Genomic DNA, 24,709 nt, shown 5'->3' with positions numbered 1-24,709 from the left:
GAGGAAGAGGAGGAGCTGAAGATGGAGGAAGAGGAGGTGTCCTACTCAGCGGAGACCAGAGGAGAGGAGCGGCCGCCATGTTAACCAAGAAGCCCGGAGCCTCGGTCCTCCCGACGGGTGAGCACAGCTTGTTTCCCGGTGCAGCGGCCTCTGAGCGCGGCTGCCTCAAGGCTGCTTCCCGGCCTTGATCTGATCCAGACCCAGGAAGGCAGGGAAACCTCCCCGGGGAGGTCAGCTAGCTTACCTGGCCGCCCCAGACTGGCTCCCCCCTGAGCTCCAGCAGGTTTATCTGGGATCTCCTGGTTGGAGCAGAGGGGGAAGCTGAGGGAGTCTCCCCGATAAGAAGCAGCTGAACCTGGGGAAGCTCCGCCATCCCCCCTCCTCCTGTCTGTCAGGTTTATTTTTAGCCGTTAGAAGCTGCTCCTTCTCTCGCCTTTTTTTTTTCTCCTTTTCTGTCTCCTTTGTGGAGCTTCGGCCAGCCGCTGCACCTCTAACGGCTCTGCGGGGTTCGGTTCGGTTCGGGGGGGGTGTAGCGGTGGGTTTGGTGTCCGGGTTATTCTGTGCTAGCTTTCGGTTGCTTGGTGACTGTTGGCCTTCAGGCTGCTTCTTGGCAGGAAGAAAGGTTTTCTTTTCAGACCTGGCTCTGGTCAGTTTGTTGTCTGACCGTTAAAATGCCGTTTTTATTGCTTCCATCTTCTTCAGTTCGGGGTTTTAGAAATGTATAAAAGAAAAGCAGCGCGAGGAGGAAGTGTTAAAGTTGGTGAGTAGCTGCTGTGTTACACCTGAACCTGCTGTACCCAGATTAGGGATGGGCGCTATGATCCACATATTACGCTTTTCTTACTGTAATTGGTGTAGAAAAAAAGTCAAAATCATTTAAAGTATTTTTTTAAATGGTTTAATTTGATATATTCCTTAAATTCAGTTTAAATTATACAAATAACCTCGATGTAGGACACAAATTAAAGGTGCAGTGCATCTAAACTGGTGTTAGGAGTAGCTACAGATGAACAATAAGCTCACATGTTAATATTGATGATAACTGATACTTAAAAAACATATATTATATTTCCTTTATATGCTATATATCAGTTGAATACTTTGAAAATCAACATTTCCAGCCAATAGTCTTGTTGGAATCCAGGACAAGACCTTATTATCTTTGTAACATTCAAATATTTTGGATATTTTGATGGAAATAATAAATGTCAATGTAATAACAAGAAATGTCAACTTTCCCAAATATATTAAGACAAATAACAAAAGTGCTTCTATAAGAAATTGATAACAAAAAAAAAACACTTTTTTTGTTTGGTAAAACATAATCTTAGAGGCATTAATGCTGATACTGGCAAATTTTTTAATTTACAAATATAAATATAATTGTTAACTAGGCTAATGAACTTTTTAACTTTTCAATTAGCTTTTTACCATTTAAAGCTACAGTGTGTAATAATTACAGGCATATAAATTCAGAAATTTAATATATTATACATAACTATGTTATTTATCATCACCTATGAGCTCAGCCTTTTAACCATAACATTTGCGTTGCCTTAGAATTCGTTATTTATAATTACATAGGAGCGGGTCTCGCAGCCATGGAGGCAGACATCTTTGCGCTACGGCAGCGCAGAGGCAACAAACTAGCGATTGCGAGATCTCCCATGACGCTCGAAAATAACTACGGCAAGTTGAGAGAGATGAACTGAGACGGTACTGAACAGTAGATGGCAGTATTATGCCTGAGAAGCGTTTAGTCTGCCTGAAACCAAAGAAGAAGAAGAAGCAGGTATACTGCGCCTCGGTAACAAGAAAGGTAAACAAGGCGGCAGGCGTGAGTGACTTTGCAAACTGTTTGGCACTGTGTGGCCAAACATCAGACGAATGGAGGATCATGTCTACTCTGTATCACAACGAAAAGCGGCGGACACCGAACCCCCGTCATCTAAGAAGCGGAAACACGACGAGAATAAACGCAAGAGTGACAAGAAACGACAAAAAACACGGATCAACATTGGCACGGCATTTACACGATGGAAGTCACTGATGGAGGAAAAAGGTTTTCAAAGTGACGCTCAAGTTGCCAGTTTTCTCTTGGACAGGTAATTAATCCTATACACACAATTGTCTAATATCACTGCAGTTTTTGGAGTACAGGATGCTCAGACCTGTCTAAAACAATAACATGCTGCGTGATGATGCTGTTACTCTCCAGTATACTTATTCAGCAACGTCCCTGACGTTTCACAGGTAATGATTCAGTAATTTTCTGTAAAATAATTTTCTGGATATATACCTCGGTTACTTCTCTCCGGCTCCTTTGGAGATCTTCAAGCCTTTCCTCCTCTGCTCTCACCCCGCTGGCTCCCCTCTCTCGCCTGGCCCCAGCTGCACGCTCACCCCGGCCTCTCTGCCCTCTTCCTTTCCCTCTTCCTTGCCTTGTAACCCCCGTGCCACAAACAAGACTTGGACTCTGTAAACGGGGAATATATATTCTTCCAGCGAACACAATCTCGCTGTTAAACTAATGACTACAATTACTTCGTCTGTTTATATCGCCATGCAAAGCAGCTCACCAAAACGTCACAACGACGTAGAAAAAATAACGGGTATATTTATTATCTTAAGTCTACATGAAATCTATACCCTACACAGACTAATGAAATACTATCTGTAAAATTATCTATGTAAACAAACCTCATCACTTGAGAAGGTAGGTGATGCGGACGTCGTGGAAGACATTTTGTCCCGTAACGCTCGCCGTACTGTTGGGGGGGAGAAGCGGTGGGGGGGAGACGTTCATGTTGCTGCAGTCTGCAGTCTGACCGCTAGATGTCGCTGAAAATTACACACTGTAGCTTTAATTGACTTGTTAACTTTTTTTAACCTAATTTACAGTATATAATATATCATTCAAGGGCTCATCTAATTGGTAAAATGCCAAAATCAGATGTACAGCCCTGTAGCAGCATCTTTGCTGATTGGCTGGATATAGATCTTCTGCTTCAAGACCTCACTGAGGGACGGCGGGGCTTCATTTGTAAGGGGTATGCTAGTGATCTAAATCCCTATAAAGGGTTAAAGAGACAAACAGCTGACATTGGTTCTCTGCTTTAGTTAAACTACCCTCAGTCCTGTGCTACATTGTTATCATGTGACCAAACAAATGGCACTAGACATCCCAGGGCATACAGGATACTTACAGGGATGATTGATATGTTAACACATTACTAATCTTAATCCAGACTATTTTAATCCCAATGTGGAGGAAAATGGATTTGCTGAATAAGCTTTCTAGCTTTATCATTGGTTGGAATAGAATCTACCAATCATCCAGAATCTGATAGTTTTTTTTATTTATCAGTTAATTGGTCAAACTGTTAAATTGTGAAGAACTGTGATTACTTATTTTGATAAGACATTCTTCTGTTAAAAATGTCCTTTTAAATTCTATTCAGTTCAACTGATTCAAACTTTAACCCTAAACGATTCGATCCAGCTCACTTCAACCCATTCCAGTTAAAACCCGGTTTGAGCTGGATTTAGGTTGGACTCGCGCTTAATCCTGTTATTATTATATTTTTTTGTCAGATTCCGATTCTAATCTATAAACAATCTCCTCCCCTAACTAGACCTGGTTCTGTTTCGTTAACTTCATCTAATAGCAGGTTAATCCAATTAGGGTTTCATTAGTAAGAATCAGGTTAAGAACGTATTTGTTCAGTTCATTCCAGTTTACTCTGTAATTCAGATTAAACCCATTCAGTTCTTTTTAATGTTTTGTAGTTCTGAGTTTACAGGAGAGTCAGATTATTAGAACCCATCATGATTCATCTTCAGTCTAGTAGAAGTCTGATTTAGATCTAAAATATATTGTTTAATTTCTTAAAATTTAAGTTTGATCTGCTCATTATTTTATTCTTCTGTCAGATTCAGTCTGAACGCTAAAAAACTGTTTTAGGTTTATTCTGGGGCTACAAAAAAGCAGCAAAGCAAACTCATTATTGCAATTGTACAAAAAAATGTTTAATCAGATAGAATATCTGTTATATTGGATGCAGTTAAACAGTTGAAGCTATAATAATATTTTACCAACTTGATGGTCTTTGCTGTCCACAGCAGATGTACAGGTGCTGGTCATAAAATTAGAATATCATGAAAAAGTAGATTGATTTCAGTAATTCCATTTAAAAAGTGAAACTTGTATATTATATTCATACATTACATACAAACTCATATGTTTCAGATGTTTATTTTGTTTAATTTTGATGATTACAAATGACAACAAATGAAAATCTCAAATTCATCATATCAGAAAATTAGAATATTGTGAAAAGGTTCAAAATTGATGGCCCCTGGTGCCACACTCTAATCAGCTAATTAACTCAAACCACCTGCAAAAGCTTTTAAATGGTCTTTCAGTCTAGTTCTATAGGCTACACAATCATGGGGAAGCCTGCTGACTTGACAGTTGTCCAAAAGACGACCATCGACACCTTGCACAAGGAGGGCAAGACACAAAAGGTCATCGCTAAAGAGGCTGGCTGTTCACAGAGCTCAGTGTCCAAGCACATTAATAGAGAGGCGAAGGGAAGGAAAAGATGTGGTCGAAAAAAGTGTACAAGCAAGAGAGATAACCGCACCCTGGAGAGGATTGTGAAACAAAACCCATTCAAAAATGTGGGGGAGATTCACAAAGAGTGGACTGCAGCTGGAGTGAGTGCTTCAAGAACCACCACACACAGACGTATGAAAGACATGGGTTTCTGCTGTCGCATTCCTTGTGTCAAGCCACTCTTGAACCACAGACAGCGTCAGAAGCGTCTTGCCTGGGCTAAAGAGAAACAGGACTGGACTGCTGGTGAGTGGTCCAAAGTCATGTTCTCTGATGAAAGTAAATTTTGCATTTCCTTTGGAAATCAAGGTCCCAGAGTCTGGAGGAAAAGAAGAGAGGCACTTCATCCACGTTGCTTGAAGTCCAGTGTAAAGTTTCCACAGTCAGTGATGGTTTGGGGTGCCATGTCATCTGCTGGTGTTGGTCCATTGTGTTTTCTGAGGTCCAGGGTCAACGCAGCCACATACTAGGAAGTTTTAGAGCACTTCATGCTTCCTGCAGCTGACCAACTTTTTGGAGATGCAGATTTCATTTTCCAACAGGACTTGGCACCTGCACACAGTGCCAAAGGAGCCAAAGGAGGTCCAACTAAATACTGAGTGCTGTACATGCTCATACTTTTCATGTTCATACTTTTCAGTTGGCCAACATTTCTATAAATCCTTTGTTTTTATTGGTCTTCAGTAATATTCTAATTTTCTGATATGATGAATTTGAGATTTTCATTTGTTGTCATTTGTAATCATCAAAATTAAACAAAATAAACATCTGAAATATATGAGTTTGTATGTAATGTATGAATATAATATACAAGTTTCACTTTTTAAATGGAATTACTGAAATCAATCTACTTTTTCATGATATTCTAATTTTATGACCAGCACCTGTACATTTTCTGTTTAAAAATTGAACCCAAATGATAACAAAGATGGAGGGTCAGGAGATGGTGTCCTCTTGATTTTCTGCATTAGCATCTGATAAATCACGTTTCCTGATTATCAGGCAGCTCTGGTTCATTTTGGAGTTTAACTCGATCATCTGCAGCCATTCTAAAGTCAATGCAGTTATAATTCACTCCATTTGTCTCTCCATCCATGTTTGAACCCACCTGGTCAGTCCTACAGCAACACAAAGACAGGATAGAACAGTCACACAGTCCTAGATGGGCTGATGCAGGACTGGTAGAGGAAGCTGGATTAAACCCACCCAGGCAGACAGACCCCGGGTTTAGATTTGAACCCTGGACTTTGTAGCTGCAAGATCACAGTGCAAGCAACCAGGTCTCCATGAAACCAAGATTAAAATAATCTTGGACAAATTTAGAAACCACAAAAGTTGAAAAACTCATGCATCTAAATTAGTCATCTTAAACTTAAACCTATCTAGCTGCTGTTCAGTTTACTAAAATCCATTTGATTTCTCTGAGGGGACATTAATTTAAATAGACTTAGAAAGATTTTATTTTGTCATTTTGTATACACGAGTGTAAACAAAAAGAAATTTTGTTAAGAACAGCTCTCTAGACTATTTCACTTTTTTAAAGTGCATCCTTGATAAGTTAAGCAGCAGTGATTAAAAAAAAGAAAATCATTGTGATGAAAAACAGTAATTCTGGCTTTTAGTTTCAGTTTGCCACCCCAAAAACATTTCTGGAGGCATCACTGCCCCACAGTCATTCAGATTTTCCCTTCAATCTATTCAATTTATTTATTTATTTATTCATGCAGTCATTAGATTGGATATTTATTGGGACAAAATCGGCTTGAAATCTAAAAACTATCTTCATAAACTCCAGTCCAGGTCTCGTTTATGGTAGTTAGCCTCTGTGTGAATGATAATTTTATTTTATGGCGGTGTATCAGCTACTGTTAGCATAGGACACAACGTTAGGTATGGTTTGCTTATGATAGTGTTAGCCTAAGCTAACATGCTAAGATTAGCATGGTAGCTGCTTTTGGTGTTTTAGCTAACAACTGTGTCATTGCTCGATCCGTACCATCAGCTCATCTGCGCTCTCACAACTAGATATACCTCTGAGTTTTCATGAATAATGTAATTGTGGTAATAATATTGCTTATTTCTATCCTTAACTTGCTAAATAATGCTAATGCACATCTTTAAAAGATTTTTTATGACTTTTCTGAGACTATTTTGATATTTTTTTTAATTTTATTTTTTTATACATTTTCTCCGTTAAACTTCTTCTCTGACGTCATCATCAGACATACTCGGAGCAGTCCGGCAAAATATAATTAAACCATGTTTATCTGCATTTTAGTTGTTTCTTTCTTTGGGTTATGCACTACATACTATAATGTTAACAAAGAAGGAAAAATAAAACTAAAAAAATAAAAATAAATTATGTTTAAATCCAAAGCCAAAAAAGTTAGCTCCCAGAACCAGCGAAGGATCCCATTTCCGACTGATAAAACAGGATTTTAAGGCATTTATGTTCTCAAGAACTACATTATTGACCTTTAACAAATTATACTTTAGTATGCGTATACTATCATTGGGGAGGGAAAGACTTAATTTAGGTCTTTTTTGTACAAAATAAAATCGAGGGTGACCCAGATCTGCATCTAAGTTGATGGCACGGATTGTGGTTCCGGGACGGATCAGGTTGTGTTTGTAGCTCGTTGTTCAGCGCTAGCTTTTAAGCTAGTATTATCATATAGAGTGATACATAATGTTTGTTAATGTCAGCATGCTAATGCTAATATGTGGGCTTATTTTATCATTAGTAATAAGCTAACTGATCCAGGTTGCTCAGCAACTTTGGAGCCCAGAACAGATGTATTTAGGTACACTTGATCATTATTTGTTCAGAATCCGCCTCTCTCAGATGTCCCGCTAGTCTGCAGACTTGTTGACTTAATAAAAAGTCCCCCCACTTTCTGTTTTGCATGCCTATCAGTTCAGCAACACACCTTGTGTTGTAATCAGAGGCTCAGGAGTTTCTTGTTGAAAGCTACATGACCCAAACATGACGGCATGCGAGCGCCGGGGTCAAACGTTAATATAAAACGAACACCTGCAGCTCTCTGCCTCCCTAATGCCATAGCTAATCCAATGGGTCGGATGTATTTTTAGCTGCTTGTAGAAAACTATCTGGGTGAAGGAAATCCAGGGGAAATGTTTTGGCAAAAACAAAGTGTCACCTTAACGGACAGTCAGTTTTAAACTGCCCAGATGACTCGTCCTGAGCCCCGTCTCCTAAAGTGAAATAAAAATGGCTGATTAGGTTAATCAGGGAAACAAAAATGGCTGAGATGGTTTTAAATGTGTTGCTCTTTAAGGAAATGGAGGATAAAAAAAAAAAAAGAAAAGAATATTTAAAAACAATCCACTGGACTTTGTTTTCAAGTCTAAAGACATTTTACTTCCCATCCAGGAAGCTTTTTCAATGCAAAATGTCAGGAATAGTATTGAGTTTGAGTTTTTATACAGTAGCCCATCAAAAAATAGTTTTTGTTTAGAAAGCTTGCTAATTGAAATGGACGAAGGGGTCCACTCCTGTGGAATGGGGGCCATTTGGCTTCTTTGTTAGCCTGCATGCCCCATACCTGTCTAAGTGTCTGAAAGGGTTAAAGGGAATTCAGTTTGAAACATCTTCAGTCTTGGAAACGATACCTGCGTTTGTAGGTATTTTTAGCCTTTTTCTGCCTCAGCGCATCGTCTCTTCTTCGTGTGACATGGCGCTACTGGATTTGACATGCAGCCTTACATTTTTCTCCTGAACACGTTGGTATGCAGAGGTTTTCATTGCTGACGGAATGAGCCCCAAACATCCACCATACTTTACTGTTTCTCTCAACCTGTTTTTGTTTTTGTTTAGTTTCTTTATGTTTTTTGGTTTTCTGAAACTTCTCGTTCACTCTTACAGATGCAGAGAGAAGAAACATTTTTTTTATAAAATGATTGATTGATTGGGGCTAAGCAGCTCTTGTTCTTCTAGAGCCGTTGCTAATGTCTTGCCATCTTGATGTGGCAGAAAGCAGCTGATACTGATGCTGGTCAGAAGGTTGCTGCCTTCCTCCTGAAACCGTCTGACAGGAGGAAGAAGTGAATCGTTCTTTTTCTGTTATGACATCTGTAAAGTTGTGGAAGAACTTGACGAATGTTCTTGAATTAGTCCTTGAACGAGGCAGCAGGACCCTGCGTCTGTCCTGTTTGTTTGGATGTTTCACCCGCCGTCGTTCCTGTAATTGTTGTTGCCTCAGCCTGATCCCATTTCAGGTTACGTGAGTTTAAATACCAGAGCCCGGCCGGGCCCGGCTTTGGTTGTCGGACCCTGTGTGTTTGCTGCAGGTTTCTCTGACGCGGCGTCTCTGTGTTCTGTAACTAGTTGTTTACCGGGTCGGGAGCCGGTTCTGCTGTGGGCTGCTTTCTTGTTTCGTTCTTCTCCAGGTTTTACACAAACAAACTGAGTTGAGTGAGAAGCATCGCTGCAGGGAGATTGTTTGGATTTTGACACAGTGACTAATACCAGTCAGACCAGCTCAGGAAAAACCCAGTTTCTGCTCTGCTTTCAGCTTAAGTTGATGTATGAAGTTATTAATAATAAATTCATGGTTATCTTGAGGTTTAATAATTATTTGGAGGTGTGAAGTTGAGATAATCTCAGACTCAGAAAGTCTAAGCCTTGCTGGTTTGTTTTGGTTTGTTTAGATCTTGTTCCTTCAGTGGAAAATTACATCAGCTGAGGAAAACCCTTTTTCTCCGTAAGCGTGCTGCGTTCACTGCCTCTCAGACAGCAGAGCTCTGAAGTCTTATATTTCTGAAGGTTTATTACCTGAACCAGACATCCCTCCTCATTAATGCGCTGAGTGGTGTTCAGGCTACGACCGGCCGCCCTGGCATTTCCAGCTCGGTGCCGGGTTCGCGCTCAGAATGGCGATATCTAGGGGTAACGTTCTGATGAATGTTGGCTCCTTTAAATCCAGTCCATCTCTGATCAGAACCAGTTTGGGTCACGTCTCTCCAGTTGGACCAGTAACCGTATGTCAGAGCTGCTCATATGTCCTGCAGCTGTTCTGTTTATCTGCTATAGGAACTGGAAAAACCAGATCCAGGCCTGAAACCTCCTGGATAGTTTCCTGTTTAAATGGTTAATTTTATTGCGATCCTCCTTCTTCAAGCAGACGTTTAACTTTCTGTAGAGAAAGATCGAAAATCAATATTTTTAATCGGTGTTATTTTTTTACGTCTCCTTAGTGTTTCAGATTGAACAATGTTAATGGCTAATAGGCAGGGCATGGTGAAGGTCTAAAAAACAAAATTTTGGCCTGCAGCTTTCTGGGTTCGTCTGACTCAGAAGATCTGTTTCTAGGAAATATCATGGATTCTCTATTGAATTTAGTTCTGGACTTTGACTAGGCCGTTGTGCCAAATGAATCCGCTTCAATCTAATAATCCATCCTATCGTTGGCTGGACGTTCAGGACCGATCAGCCTCAGAGTTTTTCTTCCAGGATTTTGCTCCATCATCAACCTTCCCTGTCCCTGTTGAAGAAAAACCTCAACTTAGCATCAAGCTGCCACCACCGTGCTTCCCCGTAAAGCCTATAAAGGCCACGTTCTGGTTCTGTCTCTTATATAGTCTTTAATATTTTCATTCAGAAGCAGTGCTTTTAACTCTGCTGGTAGATTTAGTACCGATCAGAGCTCAGCTGACTGTGGTTTGTGTTGTGAGACCTTCTCCCTGCTCTGGTTTCAGGAAGCAGCAGCATAAACCCAACGTTTCTGCTGCTGCTGCAAAGTTTAGGGAAACCGAAAGAAAATATTCCGACCTGAAACAGTTAGCAGAGGAGTATTACAGCTGGAACCTCGGGAAGCTCCTTTTCCTCCTCTGTCGGCCAGGAGGTGCTGGAGCCATCTGATCATCATGTGCTTTGTTAGCTGTTCTGGTGATTTACTCTCCCGGGCCTGTGGGTTGTTTATGTCGTCCGAACATCTAGAACAAATCTGAAACATGGATGCCTTGAAATAGATCAGAGACAAAACAAAAACGGTAACGAAACCCAGACTGGAATCTGCAGCTTCCCTTCTGACCTTTGGTGACCCAGTTTCTCCCTGATTGGGTCAAAAATATATTCTTTAATGATTTTAAATAGAAATCTAGAAGTTTCAACATGCCGAAGACTTTAGGAGTCGACGTTTGATTAAGATTTAGAAGGATTTTGTTAAAGAGGTTCCTCACTGTCCTTTATCCAGGAGGTGATGACCTCGACTGTTTCCTACTCAGGGAGCTCGTTGTCGACTTTCTGTCAATCTGATTAGCTTTTATTGAGCTAGGAGGAAAAATGATGGTGTTTACTTCTTATCTAACAGCCAGTGAGCAGATCTGAGCTTCGGTTAAAGCCTGTCAGCCTTTTTCTCCTCCGTTAGGATTTTATTTCTCATCATAAATCAGACTAAATATCTGGATTAAACTCAGACTGATGATCACAATGACCCATTTTTATTACTTCAGCACATTACTGCCTTATATTTCCTTGTTGCCACTCCTTCATCATAAACTCTGAGATCTTATCCAGCTGATTAGCTGCTGTCTGGAGCAGTCGGAAAGTTTAGCTCCATTTTTTCTGTCCCATTACTCAGAGATGCCACCTGGATTGCAGACTCGCCCTGATCCGCGCTCTACTGGTATGCAGTGACGTTGGTGGATTATTACGACTGCAGAAATGTTCCTCTGAATTACCTGTTTATTATCATTTAGGAAACTTTATCTTGAAGCTAAGTTAGACGCAGCATTACGAAATAATTCCTGGTAGAGATATCAAAATAAAAGTACTTCCTGGTCCATGAAGTGGTCATTATGAAGATAAGAAAGCAGGAATTCAGCATTAAAAGGGTTTAATCTCTATAATTTTATCAGTATTCAGCAGGTTTTTTAGATTGTGAGTGAAGAGTTCAATGAATAAAGCTGACTGCTAAATATTAACAGGTTGTTCATCTCTAACCTACAGCCCTTCAGCGTTAGAGATGACCTAGAAACGGTTCCTCTGGGTCGGTGGAGACCTGTCAACAGGGTTCAGCTGTCTGAATGAGAAGGCGGCCTGTTGGCTTCCTGTGGCCCAGATTGTGGTTCTTTCAACTTGTTTATTTTCAGCTTCTCCAGATTAAAACCACTGAAATCAAAAGCAGTAAACCTTTAATATTTAATGATGATGCAGCAATTAAAGAAAGGAGCTGAGTGATCCGATCATTTCAGCAGGAAACTCTGTAGTGAAATGAGGCGATGAGGGAATCCTAAAGCAGGAGAGTCTGTGTTGTTCTCTGAGCTGCAGCGTCTCTGCAGGCTTTACCTCGTGTATCCACCCTGCCGCCTCAGTGGCGAGCTTGGTCAGGTTGGGTCTGGATTTTGTCTCGCAGACCGAGGCTCCAGCCTCTGAGCGGCGCCATCGTTAGCAGGATTACAGCAAGCGCTCGGATTAGAGGAACCGGCAGAAACCATCTGTGTGCTTCATCCTGCAGATGGACGGTGGCCTGTGAGGGCCCTGGAGCCGCCTCTATGCTGTTCGTCTGTTTTTTGTTGTTTTTTCTGGGCTGTTCTGATAAACCTCCTGCCGTCCTTCACCGTGCGCATCAGCCCTGGTTAATTTTACCCAGGATTCATCTGGGATTAGAGAAACACACACAGAATGAACCTTTTCTCTCCTATAACCTGCTCTTTCTTTACTCTTCTTTGTTACTGAGAAATTCACAAATCACTCTTTGAAACAAATTCCTGATTTTGACCATTTAATCTGAAATTGTCATCACTTAACCTCTAAATCAATAATCTGCTGCGTTCAAGATGCAGATTTTAATCTAAAATCTGAAGGACTTCATCTGAAGAAAACAGAAAAAATGTCTTTAAGGAATCAATCTTTTATATTCAAGATTAGATTTTTTTAATATTATAAATGATAAGTTACCTCTAAAAGTAGACAAATACATCAACCAACAGATATTTTTGATATTTGGGCCAGAAAATCTGCAGCACATGTCTGAGATTATTTAAACTGATATGAAAACAATCAGCCTCGGGATTAAAAACCTGCATTGGTTGATTTCTAGTTTAGTTTCCCACCATGTTTGCCCTCAATAAGGCAGAGAATGTGGGACGTTGGGACGTCTTTATTTCCACTTTTATCTGATAATCTGCACAGATGAAGAAAAATGCTCCACTCTTCCTTATTTATCAGATTGATCTTTCTTTAATTAACAGATTATTAACACTTGGTGGCTTTAATTAAACTTAAACTAAACTGGTTTTATTTTTTATTTTTATTTTGACTGAAAGGGAAAAACATGGATTAAATAGATTTAAACAGGCAATTTAAATTATGATGTAAATGATAAACAAATAAACTCCAAGATGTCATTAAAAATTGAGTGTCCATGTGATCCATGGAGTTTCTCAGCACCTTCCTCCTGCTGCTCAGTGATTATCTGAAGTGTTTTCTGTCCCCCATTGGATCCATGAAGGTGAGAAAGACAGGAAGCAGCAGTCAGAACAACAGGAAAAGCCAAAAACAGACTTTAGTTTCCCAGAGTTCCTCTGAAGGAGATAAGACTTTCTCAGACTGCTGTGCAGGTCTCTGCTGTGTCTCATCCATGTGACCTCTGACCCCTGCGTGCTGTCGTCCCTTCTCTTAAAGGAGGTGAAGCTGCAGAAGGGAGGCTGCCAGCGTACTGAGGGATTAGCAGGCTATAATAAAACCTTCATCCGTCTTTAGGCCGAGTTGATCTGCAGACCGATTCAGTCCAGAGCAAAGCTGCTCCTGAATCCGCCTCATCAAGAAAGAAAGAAAGAATTCAATAAGATGTTTAAGTCAGGATCCAACATGGATGCTCTGCTGCTTTAAGGTTCATTCTGACCCCTAGATACTGTTAAGTCAACATGCTGTTACTCATCAGAGCCAGATGGAGCTAAACCAGAAAACCTGCTGCTGGTTCCTCAGCATCCAGGAGGGAAAGTTGCAGCAATGAGTTTCTGGTTGAAAGCTGCTGCTGCAGGAGAGCAGAACCTGCTTCCATCAGATCGGTCCAGGGAATGTTTTCTCATAAAGTCCTGGAGATCATCAAGATGTCTCTTTACCAACAGGAGACGGGTCTTTGTGGTTTTATAGATCCATAGTGGTTCTGGAACTCTCTCAGACCTTAGCTGTGGTACTTTAGACATTCTGGGTTCTTGTGTGACCTCCTGGATAAGGCAGTAGGGCTCCGATCTTTTCTCTGTTAGTAGTTAATGGTTCTCTCTGCGGTTCTCTGATGTTCTGTGAGCCTCTCCAGTCTGACCAATGAAACACTTTGTTTCTCACTTGATCTTAAATGTCTTACAATCACATTTCTTAAAGGTTCAGCTTCGTTCCTCTTGTCAGACAGGTTCTGTTGAAGTGGTTTATTGTTCTGGGTTATTTACGCTTCAGTGACTCTGGGAGCTGCAGAGGGAAACTCAAAGATTGAAACATCTTCATCAAAGATCAGAAACATGGAGCTGAAACTGCTCTCTCTCTGTGTCCTCCAGGCAAATCGGGCGAGCCGGTCTGCTCTCCTGGTCACAGTGGCTCTCAGACAACATCGCCCGTCGCCCTGCCGCCACTGCGCAACAACAACCACAACCCCCTGACGGTACGGACACACACAGGCCGCTTCTTCATGGTGTTTCCACAGCTGTAGTTGTAGCTCTAAGCTTCCCAGCTCTGATCTTCCTCCTGACGTCAAACCTTTGATGTTTGGGTCCAGTAAGGTCCTGCCTCCTGTTTAGATCCTCCTCCAGGTGGCGCCATGTTGGGGTTCAAAGCTGTAAGATCCAACAGATGGACTCCGTGCTGACCTTAACAGAACGGCTCTCCTGTGGTCCGGTTCTGTCAGCAGAGATCCCGATGTTCAGGACGATGGCGTCCATCATTCTGAACTTCCCTCCTTTTTAATCTTTGTGATAGATCACAGTTAGGAACAGATGTTTACATTCGCTGTGAAGGACCGAAAAATGTTCTGAGGTTAAAGAATCAAATTAGGATTCAAACTAAAGATTTAAGGTTAACAACATCATGACAAAGCAACATACACCATCTGCTAATGATGGTTTATCATCTCTCTTCATTGGAAGTCAGTGTTTTATATCTTTTATTTATCTTTTTTATTCAGAAACTAACAGGGTTCCTATTTTATCTTACAAATAATTGTAAGATAACATTTCTTGTATTTTCATGTATCTTTATTTAATGCAGCTGACACTATAAATACTTAAAATCTAATGACGTCCTATTTCTTTACAACTCAGCATATTAAAATAACTATTGTTAGTCGATGGATAAGATCAATCAACTTTAGATGAATTCATTAATCAATAATTATTCTCCCTAATTCAAACTGTATGACTTTAGTCAGATTTTGGCTCCTTTCCCAGGTTTGTTCCTCCATTTAGAGCCGCTGTAATCGGGTCACAGATCTCCTGTCAGGCTGAGATCAGGCTCTCTGATGGCCAAACATGGACTCTGTTCTCAAACAGCTTTTTAAATCAACCAATCACCGGTTTGAGGCCGTCATTCTCCACTTGGCTTCTAAGAGCTAAATAACTGCGGCAGGAGGTGCTGAAGCTCCTTTGACCCAACGATGATCCCAGTCGGTGCGTTTATCACCATGACTACCCCGTTCAGGTCCAGCCATGGATAAAACGTCTCGGTCTAACAGTTCTGTCAGTTTCCTGTGGGAGGAGACGTGTTTCTGCAGCAGGTGGAGCTTCGATCAGATTCCTGGAAGTCAGAAACCAGATTATCACCGGATCAGGGCCGATGGAAGCACACAGTGTTGGGTCCATTAGACGCTCTCTGCTCTGGTTCTCTAATGGAAGTGAACCAGTGAGGGTTCTGGACAGTCAGCTGCAGCTAATTATAGCCTCCAGCTTCAAACAGCTGATTGGTTTATAGGCGTCTCTGAAGGACACACTCAGTCAAGACAAATGCTATAAATGACCCGTTTCACTGTACTGATCCGACCCTCACTCCTTAGAAATGTCCCTCATGCAGCCGGACGTTCCTGGGATGTCCTCCCTGTAGCTCTGATCTGATTCCTACCCAGTACAGCAGTAGAGGAGAGCTAAGGTTCAGACCTGATCAGTTAGACTGCTGTCCAACCATCCTTCTATCCAACAATCTCTTTCATCAATGTCAGCTGAAAACTCTGAAACAATAACATTAAACAACCCAATCCTAGGCTGCCTGTTTATTATATTCAGCCTGGGAATCGAAGAAAGTTCGTTCTACATTAGAGAACTTAGAAGAGAACAATTCTACTTGAATCTTGGGACCATTTCTTCCCTGCATCCCGTCACAGAAATGGCTTGATTTGGTTCAATCTGTCTGAAAACAACGCAGAACAATAGAAAAGTCTTAATTTATCTCACTGAAGGAATAAGACCTTCTAACCAGCGAAGCAGTAGTATTAATTATGGGCGTCATCAGGGGAGGGAGTAGTCAGGACTTTATGCTCTGCCGCATGTCGGAGCTCAGAGTTATGGCTCCATCACCCTGATCTCACTGTGAAACGGCGGCTCTTTGAACCGAGCCTCCGCTGCCGTCTGAAAGGAACCAGGTGTGCTAGTTGCCACGGGAACGTGGAGCCACTCTGAGCAGCAGGCTGAATACATCTTCTCATTAATAGGATCTAATTCAACATCGTTCCCTCGAACTGAAGATGGTTCTGATCCAATATCAACTCATTTTTCTGGATTAAAAGGAAGCGATTTACGTTTGGGATCTTCTACCAAAAAAAAAAGTTCCATGATGGTCTCCATGGTGACAGCCATCATCTGTATTGAACCTTGACCTGAAATGTCTTTTTTTTTTTTTTCATCCCGGTTCTCCTTTATGCTGATGAAGCCGTCTTTCTGTTCAGGGAGGTTCTAAGGCCGCCATGTCGGACGGCATCCAGCACCAGATCCAGATCACCCAGCTGTACGAGGAGAACTCCAACAAACGTTCGGTCCTCACCACCCAGCCCAACGGCCTGGCTCCGCTCGGCTCGGCCCGGCCAGGCCTGCCGCTCCCAGACCGACTGACCTCCACATCGGATTCCGCCCACCACGGCCGCCAGGGCAGCGCCACCTCCAACAAGTCGGCGGACAGCAAGATGAAGCCCATCCCCATGACGCCCGAGATGGCCATGAAGCAGTTCATGTCCAAGCTGTCTGCGTTCGAACATCACGAGGTCTTCAACTTCCCTGAAGGTAGATGATCAGTGATGATGATTACGCGGTGATGATGATGATGATGATAATCCTCACTGATTAGCCTCCTTCTCTGCTTTGGTTCTGCTCAGTATATTTCGTCGGCCAGAACGCGAAGAAGAGGTCGGGCGTTCTGGGCGGCGCTAACAACGGCGGCTACGATGACGACCAGGGGTCCTACATCCAGGTGCCACACGACCACATCGCTTACCGCTACGAGGTCCTGAAGGTGATCGGGAAAGGCAGCTTTGGACAGGTAGGACCGACCGGACCGGTTCCAGGATTATCCTCATTCATGACCTTCTTAATTCTGATCAATCAGATGTTTACTTACGCTGATCAGTGACAGGAAGCAGTTTAAATTGTGTCCACTAGGATGACCAGCATGGTTCCTTCTCCTAATGGTTCGTTTTCTTGCTCATAGCAGGGCTTCATGTGGAGGATAAAAACTTTCATCTTTGATTCATCATGACAACCTTAAACTAAAAACAACAACTTAAACAAACCCTAAAAGCTAAAATGACCATTTGATTGTTAAATTTCTTCCTTCCTCTATTATCTACATATAAATCAACATCAAAGCTTCATAGGGTGATCATCAATAACAAGTTTCATCTTAAACCTTTTTTCAAATGGTTGCTGGCAGGGCTGGGCGATATGGCCTAAAAATACTTTAATAAGTACAATTTTTTTCCGGTATTTTTTCCCTAATTATTAAGGAAAGCAATAAGTCCAAAGGGTCACTGTGTCTTTGGCAATGCGGGGGGAGGGCAGACCACTACCATGCCGCGATAAAAGTAGCCACACTTCTGTTAATAGCTAGCTTGTTAGCTATCTGGACCGGGAACCTTTTGAAATATGCATTTCAATACACAACCACATTTCTCTGAATACAGCGCTTCTAAATAAACTCGCTGGTTCCTCTAATCGCCAGTAATGAGCAGGTTTCTCATCTATTTGCTGGTTTTTGGTTCTTTTTTCAGTTCATTGTGGTTTTTTGGTTTCTCTTCCTGTTTCTGTTATCATTATTAGTGTCGTTGTTATTCTCTGTGACCTCTAAGGTTTTGTGATTTATATATGTGTCTGATATTTGGTCTCTGTTGGACTTTAAAATGATTTGATCTTCAGTTTTAGTCCGCTGGTTTCTAGATTGTTTCTGACTTTTGTTTAGTTAAACAGTATTTTTTCCTGTGCTTCATTTTTCCAGACTAAACGCCTGAATCGTTGCCATCTGTTCTGTTTCAGTCGTCCTCTGGTTTGAACCCCGCCTCCTCCAACAGATTAAAGATTAATCTACATATCTTGTTCCTCCTCCTGTAGGTGGTAAAAGCCTTCGACCATAAAACTCTGACCCATGTCGCTCTGAAGATGGTCCGGAACGAGAAGCGCTTCCACCGGCAGGCCGCGGAGGAGATCCGCATCCTAGAGCACCTGAGGAAGCAGGACAAGGAGTCGAACATGAACGTCATCCACATGCTGGAGCACTTCAACTTCCGGAACCACATCTGTATGACCTTCGAGCTGCTCAGCATGAACCTCTACGAGCTCATCAAGAAGAACAAATTCCAGGGCTTCAGCCTCCCGCTGGTCAGGAAGTTCGCCCACTCCATTCTCCAGTGTCTGGACGCGCTGCACAAGAACCGCATCATCCACTGCGACCTCAAACCTGAGAACATTTTGCTCAAGCAGCAGGGACGCAGCGGCATCAAGGTGAGACGGGGGGGGGGGAATCCTTCCTTGGTAACGGCTTTCTACTCCTGTAGAGACAGAATCAGGATTCTTTGCTCTCCTGCAGGTCATAGACTTCGGCTCCAGCTGCTACGAACACCAGAGGGTTTACACTTACATCCAGTCCAGGTTCTACAGAGCGCCAGAAGTGATTCTAGGTAAGAAACAGTCCCAGCACCATCTTTATTTAAACTAGGGCTGCTACTAATAATCTGTTGATTATTGTTTTGATTAATAATGTTAAAGTCAAAGATTCTTTAAAGAAGACTTTTTATGAAAGTAAACCAGGTGAAACTCAAACTTTTCCAGTTGAGGAGTTTTGAATTCAGCATATTGACAGATTTTTCTTGATCTTAAATAAAAAAAAAATGTATATAATTTTTTTTTTTATAATCTTGGTATAATTACTGCTCTGTCAGTAAAAGACATGTTTTACAGTCTCTATACTCCAGTGAATGATTAATCAATTACTAAATTAGTTGACTATTATTTCAATAGTGGATTAAAGACAATTAATCAGATTCATTCTTTCATCCCTACTTTAAACCTCACCTCTCTTTCCCTAACCGGTCTCCTTCTTTGCTCGTCATGATGCTGTTTGCTGCGCTTGAAGGTTAACAACTCCTCCTGATTCTGTAGCTTACGAGGGGCTTTCTTTCTGAATCCAGTCCAGCACAAGTGTGGTTTTCACTCAAAACAAATCTGGACCCAATTATCTGTTCAATCCTTTCCAGTTTAGAGGAAGTTAGAAACCAGTTAAGCTCCTCCTCCTCTGGTCTCCATATTCTACTATCATTTTTACTCCCTCCTTATAATCTTACTGTATTCTTACTGTATCATAAAACTTTTTTAAAGTTTTTAGATTGAAGGGGAAAAAGTTAAAAACCAAGTCACTGACTGCAGCATCCCGGTTGCTTCTAATGACAGATAACTACCTGCAGGGTCAGGCCAACTACTGATGCCAAAAAGAGCCGATTATAAATAGTTCTCTTCTTACTTGTACTGGAAAAAAGGTGTAACTTGAAAGGTGACTCTTTCTAAATGTATAGACCTGCTAATAGTTGCTAAATAGATGGACATGTTTGGCTGAGCTGAAGAAATGTGATGAAACCCAATTCTTCCTGAAAGAAAGTGACCCCGTTAGTCCAAAGCGGTGGAATAACGGTTTAGACGCTTCTTTATTCTCTGCAGGTTCCAGGTATGGGATGCCAATCGACATGTGGTCCCTGGGCTGCATCCTGGCTGAACTGCTGACCGGTTACCCACTGCTACCGGGTGAAGACGAATCCGACCAGCTGGCCTGCATCATCGAACTACTGGGCATGCCCAGTCCGAAGGTCCTAGATGGCGCCAAGCGAGCCAAGAACTTTGTGTCATCTAAAGGCTACCCGCGTTACTGCACCGTCACCACCATGCCTGACGGCACCACAGTCCTAAACGGAGGACGCTCGAGGCGTGGAAAGACACGCGGACCGCCGGGCAGCAAGGACTGGAGCGCCGCTTTGAAGGGCTGCGACGACCCCCTTTTTCTGGACTTTCTTAAACAGTGTCTTGAATGGGACCCGGCGCTCAGGATGACACCGAGCCAGGCGCTGCGCCACTCCTGGCTCAGGAGGCGACTTCCCAAACCTCCATCTGGAACCACAGCTGGAGACAAACCCTCCTCTACTAAGCGAGGCACCACAGACGGTGCCATCACCTCCCTCTCCAAACATGCGCCCACCTCCTCTACCACCACCACCTCCTCTACCAAGACTAGGACTAATTTGGCAGCCATCACTGACGCCAACGGAAACATCCAGCCGAGGACGGTTCTGCCCAAACTGGTCAGCTGAGAGTGATTACACCCCACTGAGAGGGGTGGTGGGGTGAAAGCAGAGTTCACGAGCAACAAGCTAGACCTGAATTAAACTGGTCCATCCAGTTTGGAAGCGTATTCTGGTATTTATTGCTTTGCTGGGCTGCGTTCAAGTGAAGTGCAGTCAGAGGCATCCTAACGTTGGATTATTTAACAGACCAGAGGCCATGCTGGGTGTTACTGACACAAGGAACCATGGATGCATTCAGACGCCTCAGATTCATCATGTCCGATGGAATGAGATGTTTTGAAGTTGAGCAAAAAGACAATCGTAACGCATCACTCTGCTCTGTAGCTCCAAACTCACAAAGAAAACACATGAAACCATGGTGCTGATGGAGGGAACAACCTTTTTAGAATATTTTATAACAAGCTTTTTAGCCGAGTCATAAAATCCGTTTTACACCAAAAATAATTTCAGTGACTGCAGTCTTACAAGTTTCTATCTACACTTTTTTTATGAACCGATTCAAGTGTCGTTTTATCTCAAAACTACACCTGGTTTTTGGTTCATTTTACTTTAGGCGTACAGTTAGAAAATGATCGTTATTAAATCCAAATCACTGCAACAAAACTTCCTAAACCCCGATTGTTTAACAGCTACCCGTTAGCTGGCTGACAGAATTATCTAGCCCGTTTTATATCGTATTAACTAGCTAGCCATGTTAGCATGCTAGCATAGTGCCTGTTAGCTGGCTAACTGTTAACTAGCACCGATTGAGTTGGTAACGGCTATATATTGTTGTATAGCTTTACAATTACTGACTATATTTGATGTTTCTAGCTAGCAGTTAGCCTAGCATACATAAATGAGTTGGCTAACTGTAGCTAGCTCAACGTTTGCCTTCTTTATCAGTCTGTTGGCTAGCCTTAGCCGTTATAGCCATAGCGTGTCAGCTCTCCACTGCCCGGCCTTATCATCCTCAGACAAAAAGTTTCTACTTTCCATAGTTTAGTGTTTGTTCATCCGTTTAAGGAGCAGCAGAACCGCCTGCAGAGTTTGGTTGTGTTTACAAGAACCGGCCTGTTCCCTCCCTGTGAAACCAAATATGAATACATTTTATGGGAACAAGCAGGCTGATGGTGCAGGAACGTTAGAATGGAAAATCAGTGTGGTTTACAAAGAGTTAAAATAACCGCCTCCAATGGAAAAAGAAAAGAACAATCTGAAGGACAAAAAAAATTGAAGTATAGTAAAATCAGAAGATTCAGCTTCTGTTTTAATGTGAAAAAACATGTTTTTAGAAAGCTAAATATTAACTGCAGGAAAAGATGTTTATGTGGATTTTAAATGGGACCTTTTATAATTTGGCCCAATCAGATTTTTTCTTTTTTTTAATCCTATATTAAATTTTCAGATCATCAAACATTCATATCTGACCAAGATAATTTGAAAATAAACAGGCTTTAGGCCTTTGTGTCCTTTTGGGTCAGCAGCGGTTTTGGTTTTTAACTTCTCCCACTGACGTCATTTTGACGCAGTCCTTTTGTTGATTCATGACCTTTGACCTTATCCATTTCTGGGATCTTATTGAACGTCTTGATGATCTGAAATATTTAATTCTAAGGATAATCAAAAAGAAAAAGACATCTGTCAGAGTGCAGGAACGTTCTCCAGTCATTATACATAAGTGACTAAAGCGTTGAAAATTAAAGTTTTTTTAGTACTGTAACTCTGGTTAACCAAAGGCCAATGGGATTGATTTAATCCCATTAAAAGCTTGATTATAATTGGAAAACTGCTCATTTTTACTGAAAATGAGCAAACATTGTAATTGGAGAACTTAAAGAACATTAAAGAACTGAAAGATTTTAAGGAGTTTTGAATACACTGTATTAAGATTTTAGTTTTTGGTTCAATGAAGTATAATTACTTTAAAGTCCTAGAATAGAAATACAACAGGTGAAGCAGCCTCGTTAAATCTGGTCAGGTCAGACAGAAAACAATGGAGTATATTCCTTTAAAATCTACTAATTAAATGATGTCAAACACACCTTAGTCTTCATTTTTATGGTAAATTGTTTTTTAATTAACAAATATTGTGAGCAAACATAAAAATGAAATCTGTTGCTGCACAGAAAATAATGCAGCTCCTATTGTATAAAAGTACCAACCTGGAGGTTAGACAGCTGTCAGACCTTTGATTATAGAGACTTTCTAATGCAAAATAATAATAAAAAACTGACAGTAAATCAAAGTTTAAAGCAAATCTGTGTTAAATATAAACTGATTATTATGCCCAGACAGTCAGACCCATGTATGGAATGCCTTTTAATCAAAATGCTTTTTAAAAGAAAGAAAATCATCATCATCTTCTTCTCTTTTTTTTAATCCATAGATATATTTTTTTATGTAATTTCTTTTGTTTTCCATAATTTAATTTTAAGGAAAAGACCAAGTCTGCTGATTTTTACTTTAAAGCTGCTCCAGTTTAGTCCCACAGAGAATATTGGATGTAACTGGAATAAAATAAGATCTGAAATTTAATCTTACAGCTTTATTCATGTTTTTCGAAAAGTATTTTTTAGGTGCCAAAAAAATCCTTATATCCTTATTTGTTTTATTCTATTTACCCGCATATTTTAGACAGACTTAGTTTATAAATACAAATATCAAACGGTCGTATTTGTAGTCATCTAAAGGCGCCCTATTTCTACCCCAGCTTTAAATCACTAAAGTTAAGTTTAGCCTCTTATGCCAGTGAATGAAAAGGTTTCAATTAAAGAAACCTCTTTAAGAGGAAACCTTATTTAAAGAAAATTAAAGACACCCATCTGGTTACTTTAAGTGTCTCACGTTGCAGCTAACCCCTATTCTAGACAAACATGCAGCCACCAGTGAAGATAACGCCCCTTTAAAATGGGATGTAACCCCCAGCCAAAGCAGACTCACAGTGATATAATCAGCATATTTTATTTAAAGGGTTACATTTTGATTAAAATAGCATTCCATACAAATCCCACCAGTTTATTTTATACTGATGCAATGTGTTGGCAATTTTCACATTTAAATAACTGGATAAACATGTGGTATCAATAACAACTTGGTTCCCATTGGTTTTGGGGCCTTTAGCTCGTTTCTGGTTCTGCCTGAATTTGAATTTACATGAAGAAACTAAATGTCCAGATCAGGCTGGTCGGCTCCATAGATCGGCCACCGGAGCATTAATGAAACAATAGATCTGTGATCAAACTTTAACCCTGATCTTTGTGATCAGCTGTATGCATCGGTCCGAGCGATCAGGAAGGGCCGATAGGTTAGGAGATTTAATTTATTTGTCTCATTTTAATATTTAAAAGTCTAATCTACGGTATGTAATTACAGTGATGTGCAGTTTTTACTGTATACTTGAATGTGTGAGTGTTTGTTGCAGGACGTGAGTGTGCGATATTCAAAGGTTTCCTCAAAGCTTGTTCCCTTACACACACAGTTCGATTAAAGCACGCAAAAACTGTTCTTGAACGCACCCTGACGATAAAGTCGCATGAGGAGGTGGAGGATGAAGACTGTGACGATGAGGAGGAGGTCGATGTTCCCAAGATTGGCTGAAAGTGGTTGTGATTGTCGACAAAATGTAGCACCCGGGAAGAAAAAGGACAAATGCGTTGATGCACAGGAGGAACTGATGACGAACATTATGCAGATGCTACATGCTCCGCCCATCTCAGGGGAAGCTCCGCCCCTCCAGGTGCAGGAGGAGGAAAACTAGAAAATGTTTTTGTTTTGATAAGTTTAGTTGATTTTATGTTTAGTGTTTTTCAATTTTTTTTTTCTTTTGTGAGACAGAGTGCTGAGAGTGGTAACTTTGTGCCTTCAGTATCTAAACGCCATGTCACGCCCTCCCAACACACGCACCATTACAGTGTCATCGAATTCACTGCTAAAATTTAGTCCTAACCGTAATCCGGTTAGGGAACCAATGCCAAGTCCTTCTCTAAATGAACATTAGAAAAAAAATATGTTTTTCTCCATGATGGTGTTTTATCTGCGTCATATTTAACTGTCTTTGTAAAATTCAGGAATTCATGCTATGATTTAGCAAATTTGCTAGGTCTTTTTTGATGCGCTGACTACAGATTAAACATTATTGTATTATAAATTATTTCATCATTTGGTGCCAAAAAGTTGCTTTCCATTTTTCACTAAAGTTTTGGATTTGGGAATAAGCCTCATCAGACTGTGTCTTTGCTATGGATGAGTGACCTCGCTAATAACTGTTAGCATTAAAAAGGCTATTTAAAAACGGAGTGAGAAAATATTAAAATCATAATATTTAAAAAAAAAA

At 41.1% G+C, this 24,709-nt stretch overlaps 1 protein-coding gene across 1 annotated transcript; it reads left to right on the top strand.

The window, feature by feature from the left end:
• dyrk2 (dual-specificity tyrosine-(Y)-phosphorylation regulated kinase 2) lies at positions 1-24,709 on the top strand. Its single transcript, XM_038308781.1, has 7 exons — positions 1-117; positions 14,135-14,238; positions 16,507-16,837; positions 16,930-17,093; positions 18,158-18,547; positions 18,633-18,723; positions 19,757-24,709. The coding sequence occupies exons 1-7, from the start codon at positions 78-80 to the stop codon at positions 20,398-20,400; spliced, it is 1,764 nt and encodes a 587-aa protein (XP_038164709.1). The 5' UTR covers positions 1-77; the 3' UTR covers positions 20,401-24,709.

This window comes from Cyprinodon tularosa, unplaced genomic scaffold (genome assembly GCF_016077235.1).
Source record: "Cyprinodon tularosa strain WSP-4 unplaced genomic scaffold, ASM1607723v1 ctg1173, whole genome shotgun sequence".
NCBI classification, from domain to species: domain Eukaryota; kingdom Metazoa; phylum Chordata; class Actinopteri; order Cyprinodontiformes; family Cyprinodontidae; genus Cyprinodon; species Cyprinodon tularosa.
Note: the sequence above shows the minus strand (reverse complement) of the source record. Positions and strands in the feature narration are given on the sequence as shown.

Coding starts and splice junctions, on each gene's coding strand:
- dyrk2 (XM_038308781.1), top strand. CDS start 78: ATGTTAACCAAGAAGCCCGGAGCCTCGGTCCTCCCGACGG. Junction 118..14,134: donor AGCCTCGGTCCTCCCGACGG/GTGAGCACAGCT, acceptor TGTGTCCTCCAG/GCAAATCGGGCGAGCCGGTC. Junction 18,724..19,756: donor AGCGCCAGAAGTGATTCTAG/GTAAGAAACAGT, acceptor TATTCTCTGCAG/GTTCCAGGTATGGGATGCCA.